Consider the following 18839-nt stretch of genomic DNA (forward strand, 5'->3'; position numbering starts at 1 on the left):
CCCCTTAAAGAATTTGTCTGGTGATCATGACACTGGGTAGGACCCTACTCTTTATGTGTCTGTTTTCAACATCGATGACTTCCCCATCGCCCAAAATACAGAGTCTAGGGCAAAATGAAACCCGAACCCTGAACCTTCAACCAAAACTCCTGGATCTTAACACACCCCCAAAAGACATGGGTTATGTCTCCATCCTCTGATTGGCATCGCCAGCAGGTGGGTGTTCCTTTAAGACCAAGCCTATACAATCTAGACGGGGTCCAGTAGAATCGATGTAAAATCTTGAATTGCATAATGTGCACCCTTGCGTCTCTAGATGCAGACTTGACGTTTTTTAGAATCCTAGTCCACTCTCCCTCCTCCAATACCAAGTTTAAATCTTTGTCCCATAATCTCTTGAGAGAAGTTGATGCTCCGTCCCCCAGACTCTGAATTAGCAAGGAGTAATCACCACTCCCAGAGTATCTGCCACTTTAGGGGGTGTATGCTACTCCCAAAAACAGTACAGAGCAGGTGGCGCAGCTGAAAATATCTAAAGAACTGAGATCTGGGAATCCCAAAATGTTGAACCAAATTTTGAAAGGATCTCAACACTCAGCTGTCATATAGGTCACCGAGTGTAGTAACCCCCCTCACAATCCACTCTGACCAGCAGAATGTGGAATTATACATAATTTGGGGTTTAGCCATAAGCTCGAGGCAACATTTAAATAAATGTCCGAATTAAACACATTGGACACTTTTGTCCATACCGAGTGTAAATGCGAGATAACGGGATGTAATTTAACTTCTCCGGTTAGTTTGATAGAAAAGCTTTGCATGGCAAAATAGGGGCAAGAACTTCCTGTTCAATACAAAACCAGGGAGGGGCTCCCTCAGGTGGAAGGGACCAATGAGCCAAATGTCTGAGACAGAACGCATAATGATAAAACAAAATCTTGGGTAGGCCTAGCCCGCCTTTGTCAATCGACCTATGAGGTTTACTGAAATGTAATCTGGGACGTTTCCCATTGCAAATGAAGGACTTCGCTATGCTATCAAATTGCTTGAAATAAGAGAGGGGGACATCTATAGAGAGAGACTGTAGCAGGTAGATGAATTTTGGAATACAATTCATTTTAATAACATTAACCTTCCCAATCATCGATAAATGTAATAAAGCCCACCTGCCCTCATCACTCGACAAACTTTTATTAAAGGGTCAAAATTAACTAACTAAATCACACAAATTTGCTGGGAATAAAATACCCAAATACTTAATGCCCTGTTTGGGCCACTGAAAGGCACCTGGCTGAAAAGCCGTTATCGGGCAGTATGCTGTCAGAGCCAAAGCTTCGGATTTAGACCAATTAAATCTAGCAGGGCCAGAGATGAATAATAAAATATAATCTGTGTAAAGCAGAAGCTTATGCACCACACCTCCCGCCATCACCACCTTCTTATCACGGCTGCTAATGGTTCCAGGGCAAGACAGAACAATAATGGGGAAAGAGGGCAACCCTGCTGGGTGCCCCTATCCAGAGTAAAATAATCTGAAATTAATCCATTAATGTTTGTACCGCCGCTACCGGGTGTCTATAAAGTAACTTGATCCATCCAATAAAAGTATTTCTGAACCCGTATATTTCCAAAATTTTAAAAAGATAATCCCATTTGACCATATCAAATGCTTTTTCGGCATCAAGTGAGATGTCTGCGACCGGAGTCTGATCACTCGCCACTGACCACATAATATTGATGAAATGCCTAATGTTATCAGAAGAGCTGCGGCCCCGAATAAACCCCACCTGATCTGTATGTATAAGATGTCATAACTTAATAAGTTAGCCAGAATTTTTGACAATATTTTTACATCTAGCTGGATCAGGGAAATTGGACGGTAACTCCGGGCTGTGTCATGGTTGGCGGAAGCTTTCCGTTCTTTAATGATTCCGTATAAACTTCTAACAAAAGTGGAGCCAGTTCTATAGCATAAGATCTAAAAAAAAAAAAAAAAAAAAAAGTTCAGCGGCAAAACCATCTGGCCCCGGAGCCTTGCCTATAGGCAAGGCCTTAATTACCTCGCCAAGCTCCTCCAAGTTTATCTCAGAATCAGGAGCATTTTTCCTCATTCATCAATTTAGGGAGTTCTAATGGTTCCACAAAGTTTCTAATGTCTTCATCAGTAGACAAAGATGTGGAACTATAGAGATCAAGATAGAATTCTTTAAAAGTATTATTAATATCAATGGCTGAGGTAAATATTTCACCACCAGCAGATTTCACTGTGGGAATGGTAGAAAAGTCTCTCTCTGCTTGATATATCTAGCCAAAAGCTTCCCTGCTCTCAAAATATGACTGTCTTGCCCTGAATAGCCAAAACTCCACCTTCCACGACAAAATAGTATTATATCTGTATTTCAGTCGGGTCAATTCTCTGAGGCCATCAAACGACATTCGGCGCTTTTCACATTCAGTGTCCTCGGGCAGTCAAATGAATGTTCAGTGAGCCGGCCCATTCGGCTGTTACATAAGTGTAACACATGACCTAATTATTTGCAAGAAATATTCCACAAAACAAACTTCATCCAATAGGAGGCATAAGCACAAAGAACGTGCAGATTCATCCACATACTGTCCCGAAGGAGTGTTATTCCACAAAACAAACTCCAGCCGCTAGGTGGAACCAGCACAAAAAGAAACAAAAAAGGTGCCCAGTTTCCTCGGACAGGCGAGTGAATGTACAGTGAGTCAGGCCCACTCAGCTATTACCTGAGAGCAACAAATGCCCTAATCACTCCAATGTTTGCAAGAAATATTCCACAAAACAAACTCCATCCAACACGAGGCATAAGCACAAAGAACGTGCAGATTCATCGACAAACTGTCCTGAAGGAGTGTTATTGATCTCAGAAATTCGCCGGTTACGATTCTCAATGTCTTCCAACTTTTCCCAAATGCGCTCCAAGTCAGTCTTGGTCGCTCACGGATTACCAGCTAATTCCCTCTCCGATGACTCCAGATAATCATTTCTTGACATCCACCACTCTTGTAACCAACTCGGAGAATTTCGTCTCCATGGCAGTGATCGATCGACGTATTACAACAAGATCCTCCAAGTCAGCAACGACTTTTGCCAGCATTGCCGACATGCTCGACAGTTGACGCTGAATCTCTCCCACCGCACCATCCAAACAGAGTACCCGGTCTGCGGCCTTGTCAGGGGTATCAGCTTGAGCACGTAAGTGTCTTTTAATGTCTCCAGAGCCCGAGGATTTTGATTTCTTTGACATATTGTCTTCATAGAAGAGTTATGGAACAGGGTGTATCGAATCTCACCGGTTTATGACACACAAAGTATTAAAAACTAGCAAAGTGCGCAGAGCTCGCCGTTCACACGTCTGACCCTTGCATGGTGCCATGCGACGACTCTTTTTGAACCTTTTATCAAAGAAATCTTTAAAGCACAAGAAAATAAATAACAGAAAAAATATGTTGGTTTTCTATCAAAACACTATTAAATTAAATACTTCAACTGATTATATATAAATATTTTTATATGTTTAAAGCATTGTTAATCATTTTTATGTAATTTTAAATTAAATTTAAATTAAACAGTTATTCATTAGAATTAATCTATTCCAAGCCTTTTCATTTTTATTTTAACTATAACTAGAGGTTGCTGGTCCAGGCTATATGAGATATCTGCCTCTGTGAGAGTGCAGATGTCAGCTTCTCCTTTACTCACCACGGGTGATAGACAAATTTCAGGCAGGTGATCATGTTATTTGTGCCGCTTTACTAACGAGTCGATATGTGTACACATTTGACAAGCGAGAGACCAGCAATGAGCTACAGCCAATTAAACATAGAGAACACCCCCCCCCCTCCCCTTTTTGTGCAATTCAGTAGTAATGGTTACGAGCTCGTCTTTCATGTTGTTTGTTGACGTGCTATCAGAAATAAATTTTCCCATTGCTATGTGCTTGATATGCGCATGTTTCTAACATCTCACTCTGTCTCTGGCACGCGCATAAGCGCCACTGCACTGCTGCGGATTAAATTGAAGTTAGATTAGATTTTGCATTTTTGAGAATTGCTCCAGAATCACAATGCATCTGTGAATAAATGTTTTTTCTCCCACCCCTGCTTTTACTGTGTGGTTATCTTGCATGAAAACATCTTTTTTTTTTTTTTTTTTTTAAGTGGGGGAGTACTTTAGTACAGTATTTTATGAGTCTTAAAGCCTTATTGTAAAAGATTGTGTTGATAAATAGCAGAAATTTTGAAAATGAACTATAAACCTGAGTTCAGCATGTGCTGCATAGTTAAAATAGGCCGAGCTTCTCATCTCTCTTCTCACAGCAGCTTCAGGGACACAGCACCGCGTGGTTCATGCGCTCAGTGTAAAGACTGTAACTTGAAAACAGTTTGTTAAACAGCCCTACCAAAAGTGTAGCTCCAATCCAGGCATCCTCCATCATGTTGTTTATTTTGTTGTTGTTGTTATTGAATCGCATATGAAGACTAGAAAAATGAAAAAGAAAAATGGTCGACACTAGATGATGTCACTGCGGGGATTCCTTTTATATGTGCAAACTGGGTGTGCAGTTCATCATAAGAGTTCTCATCTAGAAAGTTTCTAAGCGGAAAGTAATGGTACTGTATGTGGGAAAGGGGCTTATGGGTCAGTATTTTCAGTTTAGTGCCTTACACATTTAAGAAAAACCTAATTTGACTATAAAATGGCTAACTGATGAATTGTACTTTACAGTTTTTAGATTAAAAGTTCTCATTTATGATGTCACTGTAACAGTGTGCTATTTGCAGTCAGCCTAGATTAATTTATGAATGAAAGAGTCCAATTACAAGGGATTATTGAGATCTGATTATTGGCTACAGAGCTGGTCATATGTACTCAACATGGCAGTGCTCATGAATGTGCACCCAGAACCATATGTAAAATAAAGCAGCCTTTTCTCTAAAACTGATATGACTAGAGTCTTCATCTTATGTAAGGTAAGTGTACATCATTTTAAACATATTTTCCAAAAATACTATTACTATTTTTTTAAATTACATTTTTTTTTTTTTTTTTTTATAAAGTTTAGCAATTAGCAAATAAATGCAGAGTGCACCTTTAAAATCTGGGTCACCATGAATTTGCCAAGTGAGACAAGTTCCTGGATCAGCATTTTTGTTGGTCCTACAACAATATTCCTGTCAAAGATACCCTACTTTTTTTTGCCCTAGCCCTGTCCCTGTCACTAATCCCAATACTAACCGTAGTAATTAACGAAATTATTGAGCTTGGAGATTTGGACGAGGAGCTAACACCAGGTCAGCCCCTGTGTCTCCTGTACTCCCTGGTGAGTTCACATGCAATGATATTCACTCTGATGCAGAGTCCAATAGTTTCATGACTTTTGAAAATTGGGAAGAAATCGTGGACATGTTGTCAGCGGTTGCACTGAATAGTGAGGACTGCTCCGCAGCAGGTGATGTACACCCTGAGAACTCCCTGAATGAGCCTAAGGCTGCAGATGTGCAGAAAAAGCTCTTTGTTGCTCGAACTGTGGACAAATTAAAGCTTGACCTTGGCTTGATCCTGATCATCCACATCAATCAAGATTGGATGAGAGGTTTTTGCAGAACTGGCATGCCTAAATATATCGTAGCCCACTGCTGGACTAAGTTGTGAAATTTTAAATAATACCAAGCTCATTACCAAAGTAATCTTTTTTTCATAAAATTGTTTATTATGTTTCCAGGAGTGTTGGTTATTCATGTTTTTGATATGTTACAGACATTGAATCTGAATTATTTATGTATATATACTCCCAATGCGCTCTAAGTCCTCATGGTGGCGCAGTGACTCGCCTCAATCCGGGTGGCGGAGGACGAATCTCAGTTGCCTCCTGAGTCAGACAATCTGCGCATCTTATCACGTGGCTTGTTGAGCGCGATACTGCAAAGACATAGCGCATGTGGAGGCTTCACGCTATTCTCCGTGGCATCCATGCACAACTCATCACGTGCCCCACCGAGAGCGAGAACCACTTTATAGCGACCACGAGGAGGTTACCCCATGTGACTCTACCCTCCCTAGCAACCGGGCCAATTTGGTTGCTTAGGAGACCTAGCTGGAATCACTCAGCACACCCGGAGTTGAACTCACGACTCGGTGTGATAGTCAACGTCTTTACTCGCTGAACTACCCAGGCCCCCTATTTTTTTATTTATTTATTTATTTTTGATGTAAAGTAATGGCCATCATCTTCCAATCACTGCCAACCATATTTAAAAAAAGTTATACATTATACATTCTGAATCTACTGTATGTACTGACATACATCTGCACCTAGAAACCGAACTTTTAGTCAGATTTTTGGAGTGAATGCACTTTGCTGCATAGAGAGCTATAGGATGCTCCCTTGCCCCCTATTTAGTGAATGACTTAAACTCCAGTGTGCTGCCTGTCTGCACTGGTCTCAGAACAGTTCGAAATGCACCTTATTTTCATCCTAACTCCATATAAAATCTCTGAAAGCAAAATTTTCAGCTTTTGGATGAACCCATTGATTCTCTGTTGAAATGCACAGTGAATATATGAATTAATTTACTAATGTTAATTAATATACCGTATAATGTATATGAAAATGAAGCGAAATGACCAACAGATGTGTTAATGTTGAACATTATTCAAAATAACTAACATACATATTTTTTTTTTCAAACTTTGAGGGAATAATATCCCAAAATCCATGTATATGGACATCTCGTTTATCAGTGCGTTGACACGTGAAAAATGAATAATTTTTTTTTAAAGCGGCATATCAAACCAAACATGCCAGAGACACTTTTGTTGGCTCTGTGGCTATAGAAGCGCTTCATGGAAATCGACGTCATGTTGTGTCATTTGAGTGCGCCAGATGTTTAACCCTTAAATGTCAGTCTAGAGTCTTGTGAACGGCATTCAGTCGGTTTAATTTCATTTAAATTATGCGTTGCGTATAGCGAAGCCAAAATGTAACGTCCATGCATGTGATTGCTGGGTCATATAGTGTTAATATGGGATGGGGAAAGGGGTCCCACTATATTCATACACACATAAATGTGAAAGTGCTTGCATGTGAAGTAATCCGAGCTGTCACTTTTTGAAATGGCATATCAACTACACATTTTAACACACATTAATAAGTTTAAACCTAAAAAAAAATCAAGCAGAATTACATGTATAACAATTAAAGGCTTGTATCATGAAAAGGTGCAGCGTTTCATAGCTGTCAGAATGTGATCTGCCAGGTCCAATTTACCTCCGTGGTTCTCGGAAAAAACTAACATTTACAGTGACAGCAAAACACCTCACTAGCATTTTCACGTAGTTAAGAGGACTTGGTGAAAAATACTTTGTGATCCCAAAAGTAATCAATTTTGATCGAATTTTCTCAGTAGCTTCAATACAAACAGGAAGTTAGATAACAAAATGCAGAAGAGCGGAATGCTGAAAAGGGGCGGGACTGAATAAGGTGAATAGCCTTGCCACATTACTTTCCTCGCTGCCAGGGGCATTCAGTCCCCGTAGCAAATATTCGGAGGAAAATATGCTGGGTTGCGAATGATATTGCTGTAGAATATAGCCCGTGGGTGGAGCTTGCATCCATTTGCAAACAAATTGCTGTAATTCTGTGTGTGCTTTCCAGGTCATGTACAGAACCTCAAAGTTATTGAATGACCTGACAGATGGTGGGGTAAAAATCAAGAAGATCTAATATCGGCTACAAGATTGGTAGTGCAAAGAAAATGGGATCCAGAGTTCTAAGATAAACTAATTTAGAGTCTTGATGAGAGAGAAATGCCTTAAATGTCTGTGCACTAAGTAATATAGTTGTTCACCTTTTTCTTTCTAGGCCATGATGTTAAAAGCTCCAAAGATGAAGTATCATTTTGTAAGTTTTGGAGAAAGATTGAGTTGATGTTGAAGACGTTATTTGAGGTTGCTTTAATTGACGCAATAAATAAGAAATGTACATAAAAAAAAATGTACATCAACAAAATAATTTTTTTTGTTGTTGTTTGTTTTTCTGTAATATTTAGTTTCTAAAGTTTCAGAACCTCATCTGGATGTTGTTGAAATAAAGTAAAGCTTTAGGGACCTGAAATCAGTATAGGGCTCTATTTTCGTGAGAGCGCAATGCACTACGACCGCGCGCAACATCTTATCCAATTTTTGTGTGTGCCAATTCTAAGCGCAATTTTCGTGCCAGTGCAAATGGGCGTGGGTGGGAGTGTTTGCGCTACTGTGGGTGTAGGCACGCAAACTGTGGGTTTATTGTATGTAAATAAATTAGTGCAAAGCGCAATTTGCCTAAGAATTTGGTCGTTGCATTAAGACGTTTCAATACCACCTCTTAACTCCAAATTCAGTTCCTGCATTTGCAGTTTGGAGATTTCACCAGCAGGTAGTAATAAAGTTAATGTCCAAATTCTGAAAGTACAGAACATCAAATTATGTCCCTTCAATCGCTGTTGAAGCCGTTTGTTAAAACAAAAAATTATGAGATTTGTGTTAAACTTTCTAGAGCTCATGGTTTATTTGTTCAATTATTATTATTTTTATATTGTCACGTTTGTGTTATTATTCTTGTATATTTACAATTGTATTTATGATTTAATTTTGACAACAAATGTTCCACCCTTCATGGCATGATTTTTAAGTCACTGCAAAAGTTGGCTGGTTGACCAAGTTGGAGAGAGTAAAATGTTTGGATTTAAATGTATTTTTATTTTTTTATTTTTTATTTATTTATTTTATTTTTTTGACCACTTTATTTTTTATTATATTTTAGTTTCATTTGAAGTGTAATTTGAATTTAGAAATATTTTTGGTTTAATTTTTTCATGTTTCAAATGAATTACATTTTTCAAAATTGACCAGTAGAAGTGAAATGTACGCCGATACAATCATTGTTTATACTAGCCAAAATTTTTGTCAGTAGATGAAAATGATTAATAATAATTACTTAATTTAATGGCGCATTAAGGAGAATCACATTTTCCATGCGTATAAAAGGAGCGTGTTGCTGTCATAGAAATATGCCTGACAGTCATCAAGGACACAGTTAATGCACAGAAGAACGTAAGAAGAACATAAAACATTGCATACAGTCCATTTACACTACCAACTTATTATTAATATGCGGTCTTTGTTTAAATCATTGGTGCTTGAAGGAATGGACTATATAATAGGACACAGACGTTGAATAAGCTAAGAAGAATCTCAGAATTTAATGGCATTTGGTCACGCCCGTTGGGCGGGCGATTTTGCCAAACCCACTTGTGCCTAGACTTAGCGCACCCTTGTACGAAAATATCAAAACTTCATGCCCATGCCCATTGACTTTGCGCTTATGACTAATGCTTGTGCTCTTAAAATAGGGCCCATAGTCTACAACCAATCTACTCCCTGTATTTTGTAAATATTTTTTTTATTTTTTTTAACTAAATGACCTTAGTAACATCTCTTGTCCTTTTAGTGAGACAGAACAACGTGCCCATGAACTCTTCAGAAGATTCATCAGCTAGCAGAGTATCTGTCCAAACTGAGATGACTCATGTTGTCACTGGCCAACAGCCATCGCTCACAACTGATTTGTACCCTTCTGTCTGTGAACCCTCTGTTCAGGATCAAGCCATTACAATTCCTGTGTCCACAGCAACCAGTGAAGTGGAAAGAGAATTAGACTTCAGAGCTCTCAGTGAAGCAATTTCTCAGTTCAAGGCATCCAGAGTGCTAGAAAATACTGAGGCAGGTGAAGCTTCGCAAGGTTCTTTTAGATTCGATCCTCATCAGAGCTTCCTAAGTCACAATGATCTGTCGGATTCCTATCCTCAGTTCTCTGAGAACAACAGTCTGTCCAGTACTATACCTGCTTCTGAAACACTAGTCTGTTGTACCTCAAACCAGATGCAGTCAGTTAGTGACTATAAGCTCAACCCAGACCTTGAATCACCTGCCAGAACAACATTAACTGGGGATCTGATGAGCTGTGGCTCCGATTATGGAAATGCAAAGATTGCAGCATCTACTACATCATCTGTTGAAGCCACCGGTGACATGCATGAGGTCCTGCAAGGAGTAACAGCTTCAAACGTCAAAACAACAACATCTACAGCTGTGCTGATTACAGAAGATAAGAACACCTGCAAAATATTGGATAATTCAGAACCTTGGGAGCACTCAACCACGATCAGTCACTCCATGGAAACTCAATCTGGTGCAAAGGACGATGGCAGCAAAGGTGACAGTGGTCCAGCAACCAGTGAAAGTGCCAACACTCCGCAGACAGCACAGGCCAATACTAGTTCCACTCAACCACTGGTTAAGGACAAACGCTGGAGAAGTGGACACAGACCTGGCAATTCTGGATACAGCATGGATCGATTTTCTTCGGTGGACCAGATGGCGTTGCAGGGGGGTAGCTTTATGCCGACTACACATAGATCAACATGTTTGAGCTACCCTACATTTACATCTCAAATTGGAGCTATTGGACTCAGACATCCTTTAATGAACAGCAGCGTCTCCAACAGCCTTGTAGGACCTTCAGTCTTTAGAGGAGTCTTACCAAAGCATAACATGCAAATGGCATGGAACAGTTTAGTGCAACCGGCATCAGGCTTTTGGAATGCTCAGCATGGCATGGATACACAGCAGATCCAAAGAGCTCAGTTCATCCAGAATTGGCATGGAAATCCTGCATTCCAAGGAAATAGTTACCGTCCCAATAGAGGCACCTTTGGTGGCTGGTGAACCAGCAATACATGTAGATCATTTCTCAATGTTTACGATTGAAAGTATAAATTTGTGTCTTCTTAATGTATGTGTGTTCGGCAAGAAAAACTCAGCATTTCCTTTTTCTTTTTTTTTTTTTTTTTTTTTTTTACTACGAGTGATTAAACTGAATCATTTAATATTTTTCAGAGGACATTATATTTGCATTTTGCAAGCTTCGGCATGGTGGTCAGGCTGAAGATGTTGGTTCTTTTCCTTTTGGTGAACACTACAGCCAAGAGGCTTCTCAAGGCCCTGGTTTTAATATTTTTAGAACAATGCCATAAACTTGCATTAAACAACTTTAAATCCATTGTTTGCCAATTTCTGTCTTCTGAATTCATAGTGGTCCTGATTTGTGCATATTGATGAAATGTTTGGTTACTCAAAACTGTAAAATAAAAAAAAATAAAAAAATTGGTAATATTCATTCTCCTATAATATTCATAGGTCAATCTGGCAGCTGCCACCGAAATAAATGGAAATGTTAATGAATATCCCTCTCTAGGTATTAGAATTTCTTGAATATTCACCACCTTAAAATATGGACACAAATGAAGCAACTTTGATAGAATTAAAAGTTTAAATACTTTTAATTCACATGTATATCTTGCAGTAGCTTTTGTAAAAAATTTCAAATCATAAAATCCAGTCATAAGCTTGTTTAAGATTTGCAACTCCATAAATCCATCCCAAAGCCTCCTGTGATACAGAAATCTACTATTAGTCACTAATGAAATCAATGGGAAAGATCCCCACACTTAACAGAAGTTCACATAATTCATTCATTTGATTTAAATGTGAGTTATCTGTGCCAGTACTAACTTCTGCAGTCTTAAAAGTCTGGTGTCATCTCTTTGGGAAAATTATGCCTATAGAGAGCTGTTATTAATGTCAACAGATATAAAGTGCTGGTAACAGCGACAGGGCTCAGTCTTTTGTAAGCAGCATTGGATTACACAGGTGGAAAGTGGTTTCTGTGTTGTGTCTGCAGTAAAGAGTTTAGACTGGTTTCTATCACTTTTTGTCTCTGCAGTAGACCCTGAAATAAAGGAAATCAAAATCAATGCCCTGGCAGTAGACAAAAAAATATATACACTCATTGGCCACTTTATTAGGTACACCTGTACATCTACTTATTCATGCAATTATCTAATCAGCCAATCGTTTGGCAGTAGTGTAATGTATAAAATGCAGATGTGGGTGAGGAGCTTCACTTAATGTTCAGATCAACCATCAGAATGGGAACAAAATGTGATCTCAGTGATTTAGACCATGGCATGATTGTTGGTGCCAGACAGACTGGTTTGAGTATTTCTGTAACTGCTGATCTCCTGGGATTTTCATGCACATTCTGGATAGAGAATGGTGTGATAAACAAAAACAAATTATGAGCGGCATTTCTGTGGACGAAAATGTCTTGTTGATGAGAGGTCAACAGAGAATGGCCAGACTGTTTCGAGCTGACGGAAAGGCTACTGTAACTCAGATAACCCCTTTGTACAATTGTAGTGAGCAGAATAGCATCTCAGAATGTACAACATTTCAAACCTTGAGGCGGATGGGCTACAACAGCAGAAGACCACATTGGGTTCCACTTCTGTCAGCCAAGAACAGAAAACTGAGGCGGCAGTGGGCCTACCATTTGTGTACCTCAGCAGAAATCTAGATTTGTCAGACCAGGCGATGTTTTTTCCAATTGTCTACTGTCCAGTTTTGGTGAGCCTGTGTCCACTGCAGCCTCAGTTTCCTGTTCTAAGCTGACAGTAGTGGTACATGGAGGAGTCTTCTGCTGCTGTAGCCCATCCACCTCAAGTTCCACGTGTTGTATGTTCAGAAATACTTCTTTGCGGGAGAGATGGGTGACGCCATGCGAAGGGCAGATGTGTGAGAGACAGCTCTGCGCACTTTGCTAATTTTTTTTATTATTTTCATGATATAATCCGGTGAAATTCGATACACCCAGTTACACATTTACTGTTTGAGGTAAACATGGCAAAGAAGTCAAAATCCTCGGGCTCTGGAGACATTAAAAGACACTTACAGGTTCAAGATGAAAGCCCAGATAGGCCTGTGGACCGGGGACTCGATTTGGATGGTGCGGCGGGAGAAGGAATCCAGCGTCAACTGTCCAACATGTCGGTGATGTTGACGAAGGTACTTGCGGACTTGGAGGATCTCGCTGTAATACGTTGATCGATTACAGCGAGTATGATTTGTGGAGTATTTCGTGGGACATTGGAATTATTATTTCATCTGCTGCACTCATCAGCTGGCTCAGTGAAGATTCGTTTGTATGACCGAGGAAACTGAACGGCTTTAAATCGGCTGGAATTTGTTTTGTGAAGGAACACACCTTTGAGACTGAATCTACACGTTCTTTGTGTTTATTGTGCCTATTGGCTGGGGTTTGTTTTACAAAATATTTGATGTTATGTAATTTTGCCTTACAAATTTGTGAGGCAAAATTGAGCAATCCGATGGCAAAGTTGTCGCGGGGGCTCTCGTAGGCGTACATGGACTCTTTGAGTTTAAAGGGATTGACGCCGGTTGGCGCTTTCGTGAGCGGGATTAATGCGCGTTTTTCTTTTTTCTGTTTGTTTTGTTCGGGGGGAAGTTCGAGGTTTTATTGTTGCATTGATGTTGAAATGTGGTCTTCATAATTTTGTTTTTGGCACACAATTTTTTTTTCTATTATATCAAAATGTCAAATGTTAATATGAGTGTACTATCTCTCTCCACATGGAATGTGAATGGGTTGGGGCACCCCATAAAAAGAAGGAAGGTTATTTCTTTTCTTAAATATAAGAAACATGATATAGTGTTTCATCAAGAAACACATCTTTCCCCGCAGGAAGCTGAAAAATTTGGGAAGATATGGGGTGGACATGTTTTCTTTAGTGTTGGCTCAAGTAAAAGCAAGGGAGTCATTATATTAGTAAATAAACATTTACAATTCAAATTTCTCAAACAGTTTAATGATAAACTAGGAAGAGTCATTATTGTTTTAGCAGAAATTCAGGGGCAAAGTCTGATTTTGGCTAATATTTACGCACCTAACGCTGATGATCAGGGCTTTTTTATAGATCTTGAAGGGATGTTCCAAGCCGCTGGCACCCCTCATGATATAATATTGGGAGGAGACTTTAATCTTTTGATGGACCTTGATCACAGTGAAGCAAAAGTGTGTAAGCCCCCTAGAGCAACATTGACGCTTCACAGGATGTGTAGCTTGGGAGGCACTTAAGGCGGTTCTTAGAGGTCGGATCATACAGTATGCCTCATTCACCAAAAAATCCAAAGCACGAGAACTCGTGGAGTTGGAAGGAATTATTAAATGTGCAGAGGCAGAGCTGAAGCACTGTATGTCATCTGATGGCTTCAGAGAATTGACCTGATTGAAATATAGATATAATACTATTTTGTTGCAGAAAGTGGAGTTTTGGTTATTCAGGGCAAGACAGTCATACTTTGAGTCGGGGGACAAAGCAGGGAAGCTTTTGGCTAGATATATAAAGCAGAGAGAGTCTTTTTCTACCATTCCCTCAGTGAAATCTGCTGGTGGTGAAATTCTTACCTCAGCCATTGATATTAATAATGCCTTTAAAGTATTCTATCTTGTTCTTTATAGTTCCACGTCTTTGTCTACTGATGAAGACATCAGAAACTTTGTGGAACCATTAGATCTTCGTAAACTGAAGACTGAGCAAAAAAATGCTCTTGATTCTGAGATAAACTTGGAGGAGCTTGATGAGGTAATTAAGTCCCTACCTACTGGCAAGGCTCCGAGGCCAGATGATTTTGCCACAGAATTTTTTAGATCCTATGCTACAGAACTGGCTCCACTTTTGTTAGAAGTTTATACTGAATCATTAAAGAATGGAAAGCTTCCCCCAACCATGACACAAGCCCGGATCAGTCTGATTCTTAAAACGGAAAAAGATCCAAGCAAGTGTAAAAGTTACCGTTCAATCTCCCTGATCCAACTAGATGTCAAAATGTTGTCAAAAATTTTGGCCAACCGATTAAGTTATGACATCTCTTATACATATAGATCAGGTGGGGTTTATTCGGGGCCGCAGCTCTTCTGATAACATTAGGCGTTTTATCAATATCATGTGGTCAGTAGCGAATGATCAGTCTCCGGTTGCTGCCATCTCACTTGATGGCGAAAAGGCGTTTGATATGGTAGAATGGGATTATATTTTAAGATTGGAAATGTATGGGTTCGGGAGTACATTTATTGGTTGGATTAAGTTACTTTATAAACACCCTGTAGCAGCGGTACAAACAAATGGATTAATTTCAGATTATTTTACTCTGAATAGGGGCACTCAGCAGGGTTGCCCTCTTTCCCCATTATTGTTCTGTCTTGCCCTGGAACCATTAGCAGCTGCGATAAGAAAGGAGGATGATTTTCCAGGGGTGATTGTGGGAGGTGTGGCGCATAAGCTTCTGCTTTACGCAGATGATATTTTATTATTCATCTCCGACCCCACTAGATCTATGCCTTGCCTCCACAGAATTATTAATTCCTTTTCCAAGTTCTCAGGATACAAAGTCAACTGGTCTAAATCCGAAGCTTTGGCTTTGACAGCGTACTGTCCAGTAACGGCCTTCCAGCTGGGCGCCTTCCAGTGGCCCAAACAGGGCATTAAGTATTTGGGCATTTTATTCCCAGCAAATTTGTCTGATTTAGTAAATTTTCAGATTCAGAGTAAATTTTGATCCCTTAATAAAAAGGTTTTCGAATGATGTGGACAGGTGGGCTTCATTACACTTATCGATGATTGGGAAGGTTAATGTAATTAAAATGAATTGTATTCCAAAATTCAACTACCTTTTACAGTCTCTCCATGTAGATGTCCCCCTCTCTTATTTCAAGCAATTTGATAGCATAGCTAATCCTTCATTTCATACAGTCTCTCCCTATAGATGTCTCTCTCTCTCATTTGGAATGGTAAGCGTGCCAGGTTAAACTTTAATAAGTTACATTGCCGATTGACAAAGGTGGATTAGGCCTACCCAAGATTTTATTTTATTATTATGAATTCGGTCTCAGACGTTTGGTTCATTGGTCGCTTCCACCTGAGAGTGCCCCTCCCTGGTTTTGTATTGAAAAGGAAGCTCTTGCCCCTATCTCGCCTCTGCATAGCCTTTCGATCAAATTAATCGGAGAAGTTAAGTCACACTCCATTATTTTGCATTTACACTTGATTTGGACAAAAGTGTCCAGAGTGTTTAATTCGGATATTTATTTAAATGTAGCCTCGAGCATATGGCAGAACCCTAAACTATGCATTTATAAGTCCCATTTCTGTTGGTTTGTGAGGGGAGTTAATACACTCGGTGATCTATATGAGAGTGGAGTATTGAGACCTTTTGAAAATTTGGTTCAAAATTTTGGGATTCCCAGATCTCAATTTTATAAGTATTTACAGCTGCGCCACTTACACTGCACTGTTTTTGGGAGTGGCACGCACCCCCCTAGAGCGGCAGATACTCTGGGAGTGGTGATTACTGCTTTTGGAAAAGGTCATGAGGCATCAGTGTATTACTCCCTGATAATTCACTGTCTGGGGGACAGAGCTTTAAATTCCCTCAAAAGATTATGGGAGGAAGATTTAAATTTGTTTTTGAAGGAGGGAGTGTGGGCTAGGATTCTTAAAAATGTCAAGTCTGCATCTAGAGATGCAAGGGTGCGCCTTATGTAATTTAAGATTCTACATAGATTTTATTGGACCCCTTCTAAATTGTATAGGCTTGGTCTTAAGGACACACCCACCTGCTGGCGATGCCATTTAGAAGATGGAGATACCACCCATGCTTTTTGGGGGTGTCGTAAGATACAGGAGTTCTGGTTGAGGGTCCAGAATTTTATGGCCGACGTATTGGGTAATCAGATCTCCTTTTGCCCCAGACTCTGTATTTTGGGTGACGGGGCGGTCATTGATGTAGGAGATAAGTATAAGAAGAATTGGATCCTGGCCGGTGTTATGGTGGGCAGACAGGTTATCCTTAGAGGATGGAAGTCAGCTGGAGCCCCCTAGTTTTGTGATTGGTGCTAAGAGATGGGCAGGGTGGCAGCTTTCGAGGAGTTGTCGTGTAGAAGGCTAGGGATCTGGGATTCATTTGATGGGAAATGGGGCAGTTATTTGACATTTTTGGGGGACTCTCGGGGAGGGACTGTGGAGAGAGAGGCATAGTTTGAGATGTGTATGATTATATATATATATATATATATATATATATATATATATATATATATATATATATATATATATTTCTGTGTTTGTGCACTTATGTGAGACCACGAGGATGTTCGTAGGGGGTCGGATGGGATTGTTGATTGGGGAGGGGGAGGGGTAGTAGTGGGAGTTGAATGTTGATTCATTGTATATATGTTTTGTTTTTCATTGTCATTTCTATGACTCAAATAAAAATGTTAATCTTAAGAAATACTTCTTTGCATAGCACTGTTGTAACGTGTTTATTTGAGTTAATGTCACATTCCTATCAGCTTGGACCAGTCTGGCCATTATCCTCTGACCTCTGCCATTAACAAGCCGTTTTCGCTCACAGAACTGCCGCTCGCTGAATGGTTTTTGTTTTGTTACAGTCTAGACAGAGACTGTTTTGAATGAAAATCCCAGGAGATCAGCAGTTACAAAAATACTCAAACCAGCCTGTCCAGCACCAACAATCATGCCACGGTCAAAATCACTGAGATCAAATTTTTTTCCCCCATTCTGATGGTTGTGAACATTAACTGAAGTTCCTGACCCATATGTGCATAATGTTATGCATTGCACTGCTGCTGGTTAGATAATCACATGAATAAGGAGGTGTACAGGTGTTCCTAGTAAAGTGCTCAGTGAGTGTATTTTCTTTTGCTGTGTCACTATAGATGGCTGAATAGCAGTGTAGGAAACACTTATTGAATGTATCGGACATGAACAACATGGTATTATTATCATCACAGGAAAAGTCTTATTACCTGTCTTAGCTGAGATAGACCCTTCAGTATAGCCTGCTGCTTTTCAGTGCTTTCAGGGTGTGATGGATCGTGTTGTACCGGAGGGGTCACCTGCCTGCTTCTCATAGCTGCAAATCAAACAATTAACATCCTGTCACAATAACTTCATTTGTGATTTCATGGGGCCTTTAACTAAAATCCACAAAGATCCCGTTTTAATATTTGTATTATAGAGATAATATATATATATGCTAGTGTACTAAAAGTTGACTAACATTTAGATGGTATACACATTCCCAACTTCCAATTTCAATAGCAAATGCTTCCTATTAAAACTCTGGTGTAATGTGTTTGTGGAGCAGTCTGCTGGCTGTAGTTTGTTTACCTGTGTGGACTCTCTGCTGGGCTTCATGTGTGGAGGGTCTGGAGAGAGGAGCCAGAGGATCCATGTTATAAACCTCATCTGTCCGTAAGTAGGGCACGTAATCTAATGAGGGAGGACGGCCTGTGTCCTGCACTTGCTCTTCTACCATCTGTGCTGGGACGGCTGCTGTATACGGTTCTTTACTGCAGGAACGGGTGGAGAGTGCACCCTACAGGACATAGAAGACAAGTGCACTTTATAACCTCAAAGTCAAGAGTGAAAGTTACTAAATGTCTTTATACTCCAAACAAAAACAGTATGATGATAGACATGCTAACACAACACTAAGGTCTGTTTCACACATCTTGTTTTCTGTTGAATTTATCTTGCTTAAACGCTCACGTGTGGCAGACGTCATTGAGATTACACGTTCCCATCCTAGTTATGAATTTATGCGAAAAATCGGAACATCACAAAAACTATTTGCGAATAAAGCAGCGTTTCCATCCCATGCGTTTAAGAGAGCACAGCTGTCACTTCTAGGAAAATTGGAACAACATAGAAATGATAATGGAAGTTCAAGCCTCTGTGGTTCTTTTGTTAAATATAATAAATTACTTGGGTTTTAGAGCGTGCAGACAAACACTCTTGAACTTCATGTTTGCTTGCATTCTGTGGTAGATGCT

The 18839-nt window shown here is 39.8% G+C and overlaps 2 protein-coding genes across 11 annotated transcripts in view; one reads left to right on the plus strand and one right to left on the minus strand.

Moving 5' to 3' along the window:
* Positions 1–18839, plus strand: part of LOC127438244 (protein TASOR-like) — a 202226-nt gene that overhangs the window by 150094 nt on the left and 33293 nt on the right. For 4 of the 5 annotated variants that reach the window (XM_051693672.1, XM_051693673.1, XM_051693674.1 and 1 more), the window contains one exon: positions 9516–11199. The exons of the other annotated variant lie outside the window; for it this stretch is intronic. In XM_051693672.1, coding sequence (XP_051549632.1) covers positions 9516–10792 — 1277 coding nt within the window. In that variant the 3' untranslated portion in view covers positions 10793–11199. Of the gene's footprint in view, positions 1–9515; positions 11200–18839 lie in introns of those variants that run through there. 5 annotated transcript variants of the gene reach the window in all.
* The window catches only part of LOC127438284 (coiled-coil domain-containing protein 66-like), a 28625-nt gene continuing 21210 nt past the window's right edge, over positions 11425–18839 (minus strand). For all 6 annotated transcript variants that reach the window (XR_007896708.1, XM_051693776.1, XM_051693775.1 and 3 more), the window contains 3 exons: positions 18175–18382; positions 17811–17917; positions 11425–11855 (listed from right to left, as the gene is read on the minus strand). Coding sequence is in view for 2 of the 6 variants with exons in the window: in XM_051693776.1 (XP_051549736.1) it covers positions 18354–18382 (29 nt within the window). In the remaining 4 variants the exon portion in view is untranslated. The remainder of the gene's footprint in view (positions 11856–17810; positions 17918–18174; positions 18383–18839) is intronic.

This window comes from Myxocyprinus asiaticus, chromosome 49 (genome assembly GCF_019703515.2).
Source record: "Myxocyprinus asiaticus isolate MX2 ecotype Aquarium Trade chromosome 49, UBuf_Myxa_2, whole genome shotgun sequence".
In the NCBI taxonomy this organism is placed as follows: Eukaryota; Metazoa; Chordata; class Actinopteri; order Cypriniformes; family Catostomidae; genus Myxocyprinus; species Myxocyprinus asiaticus.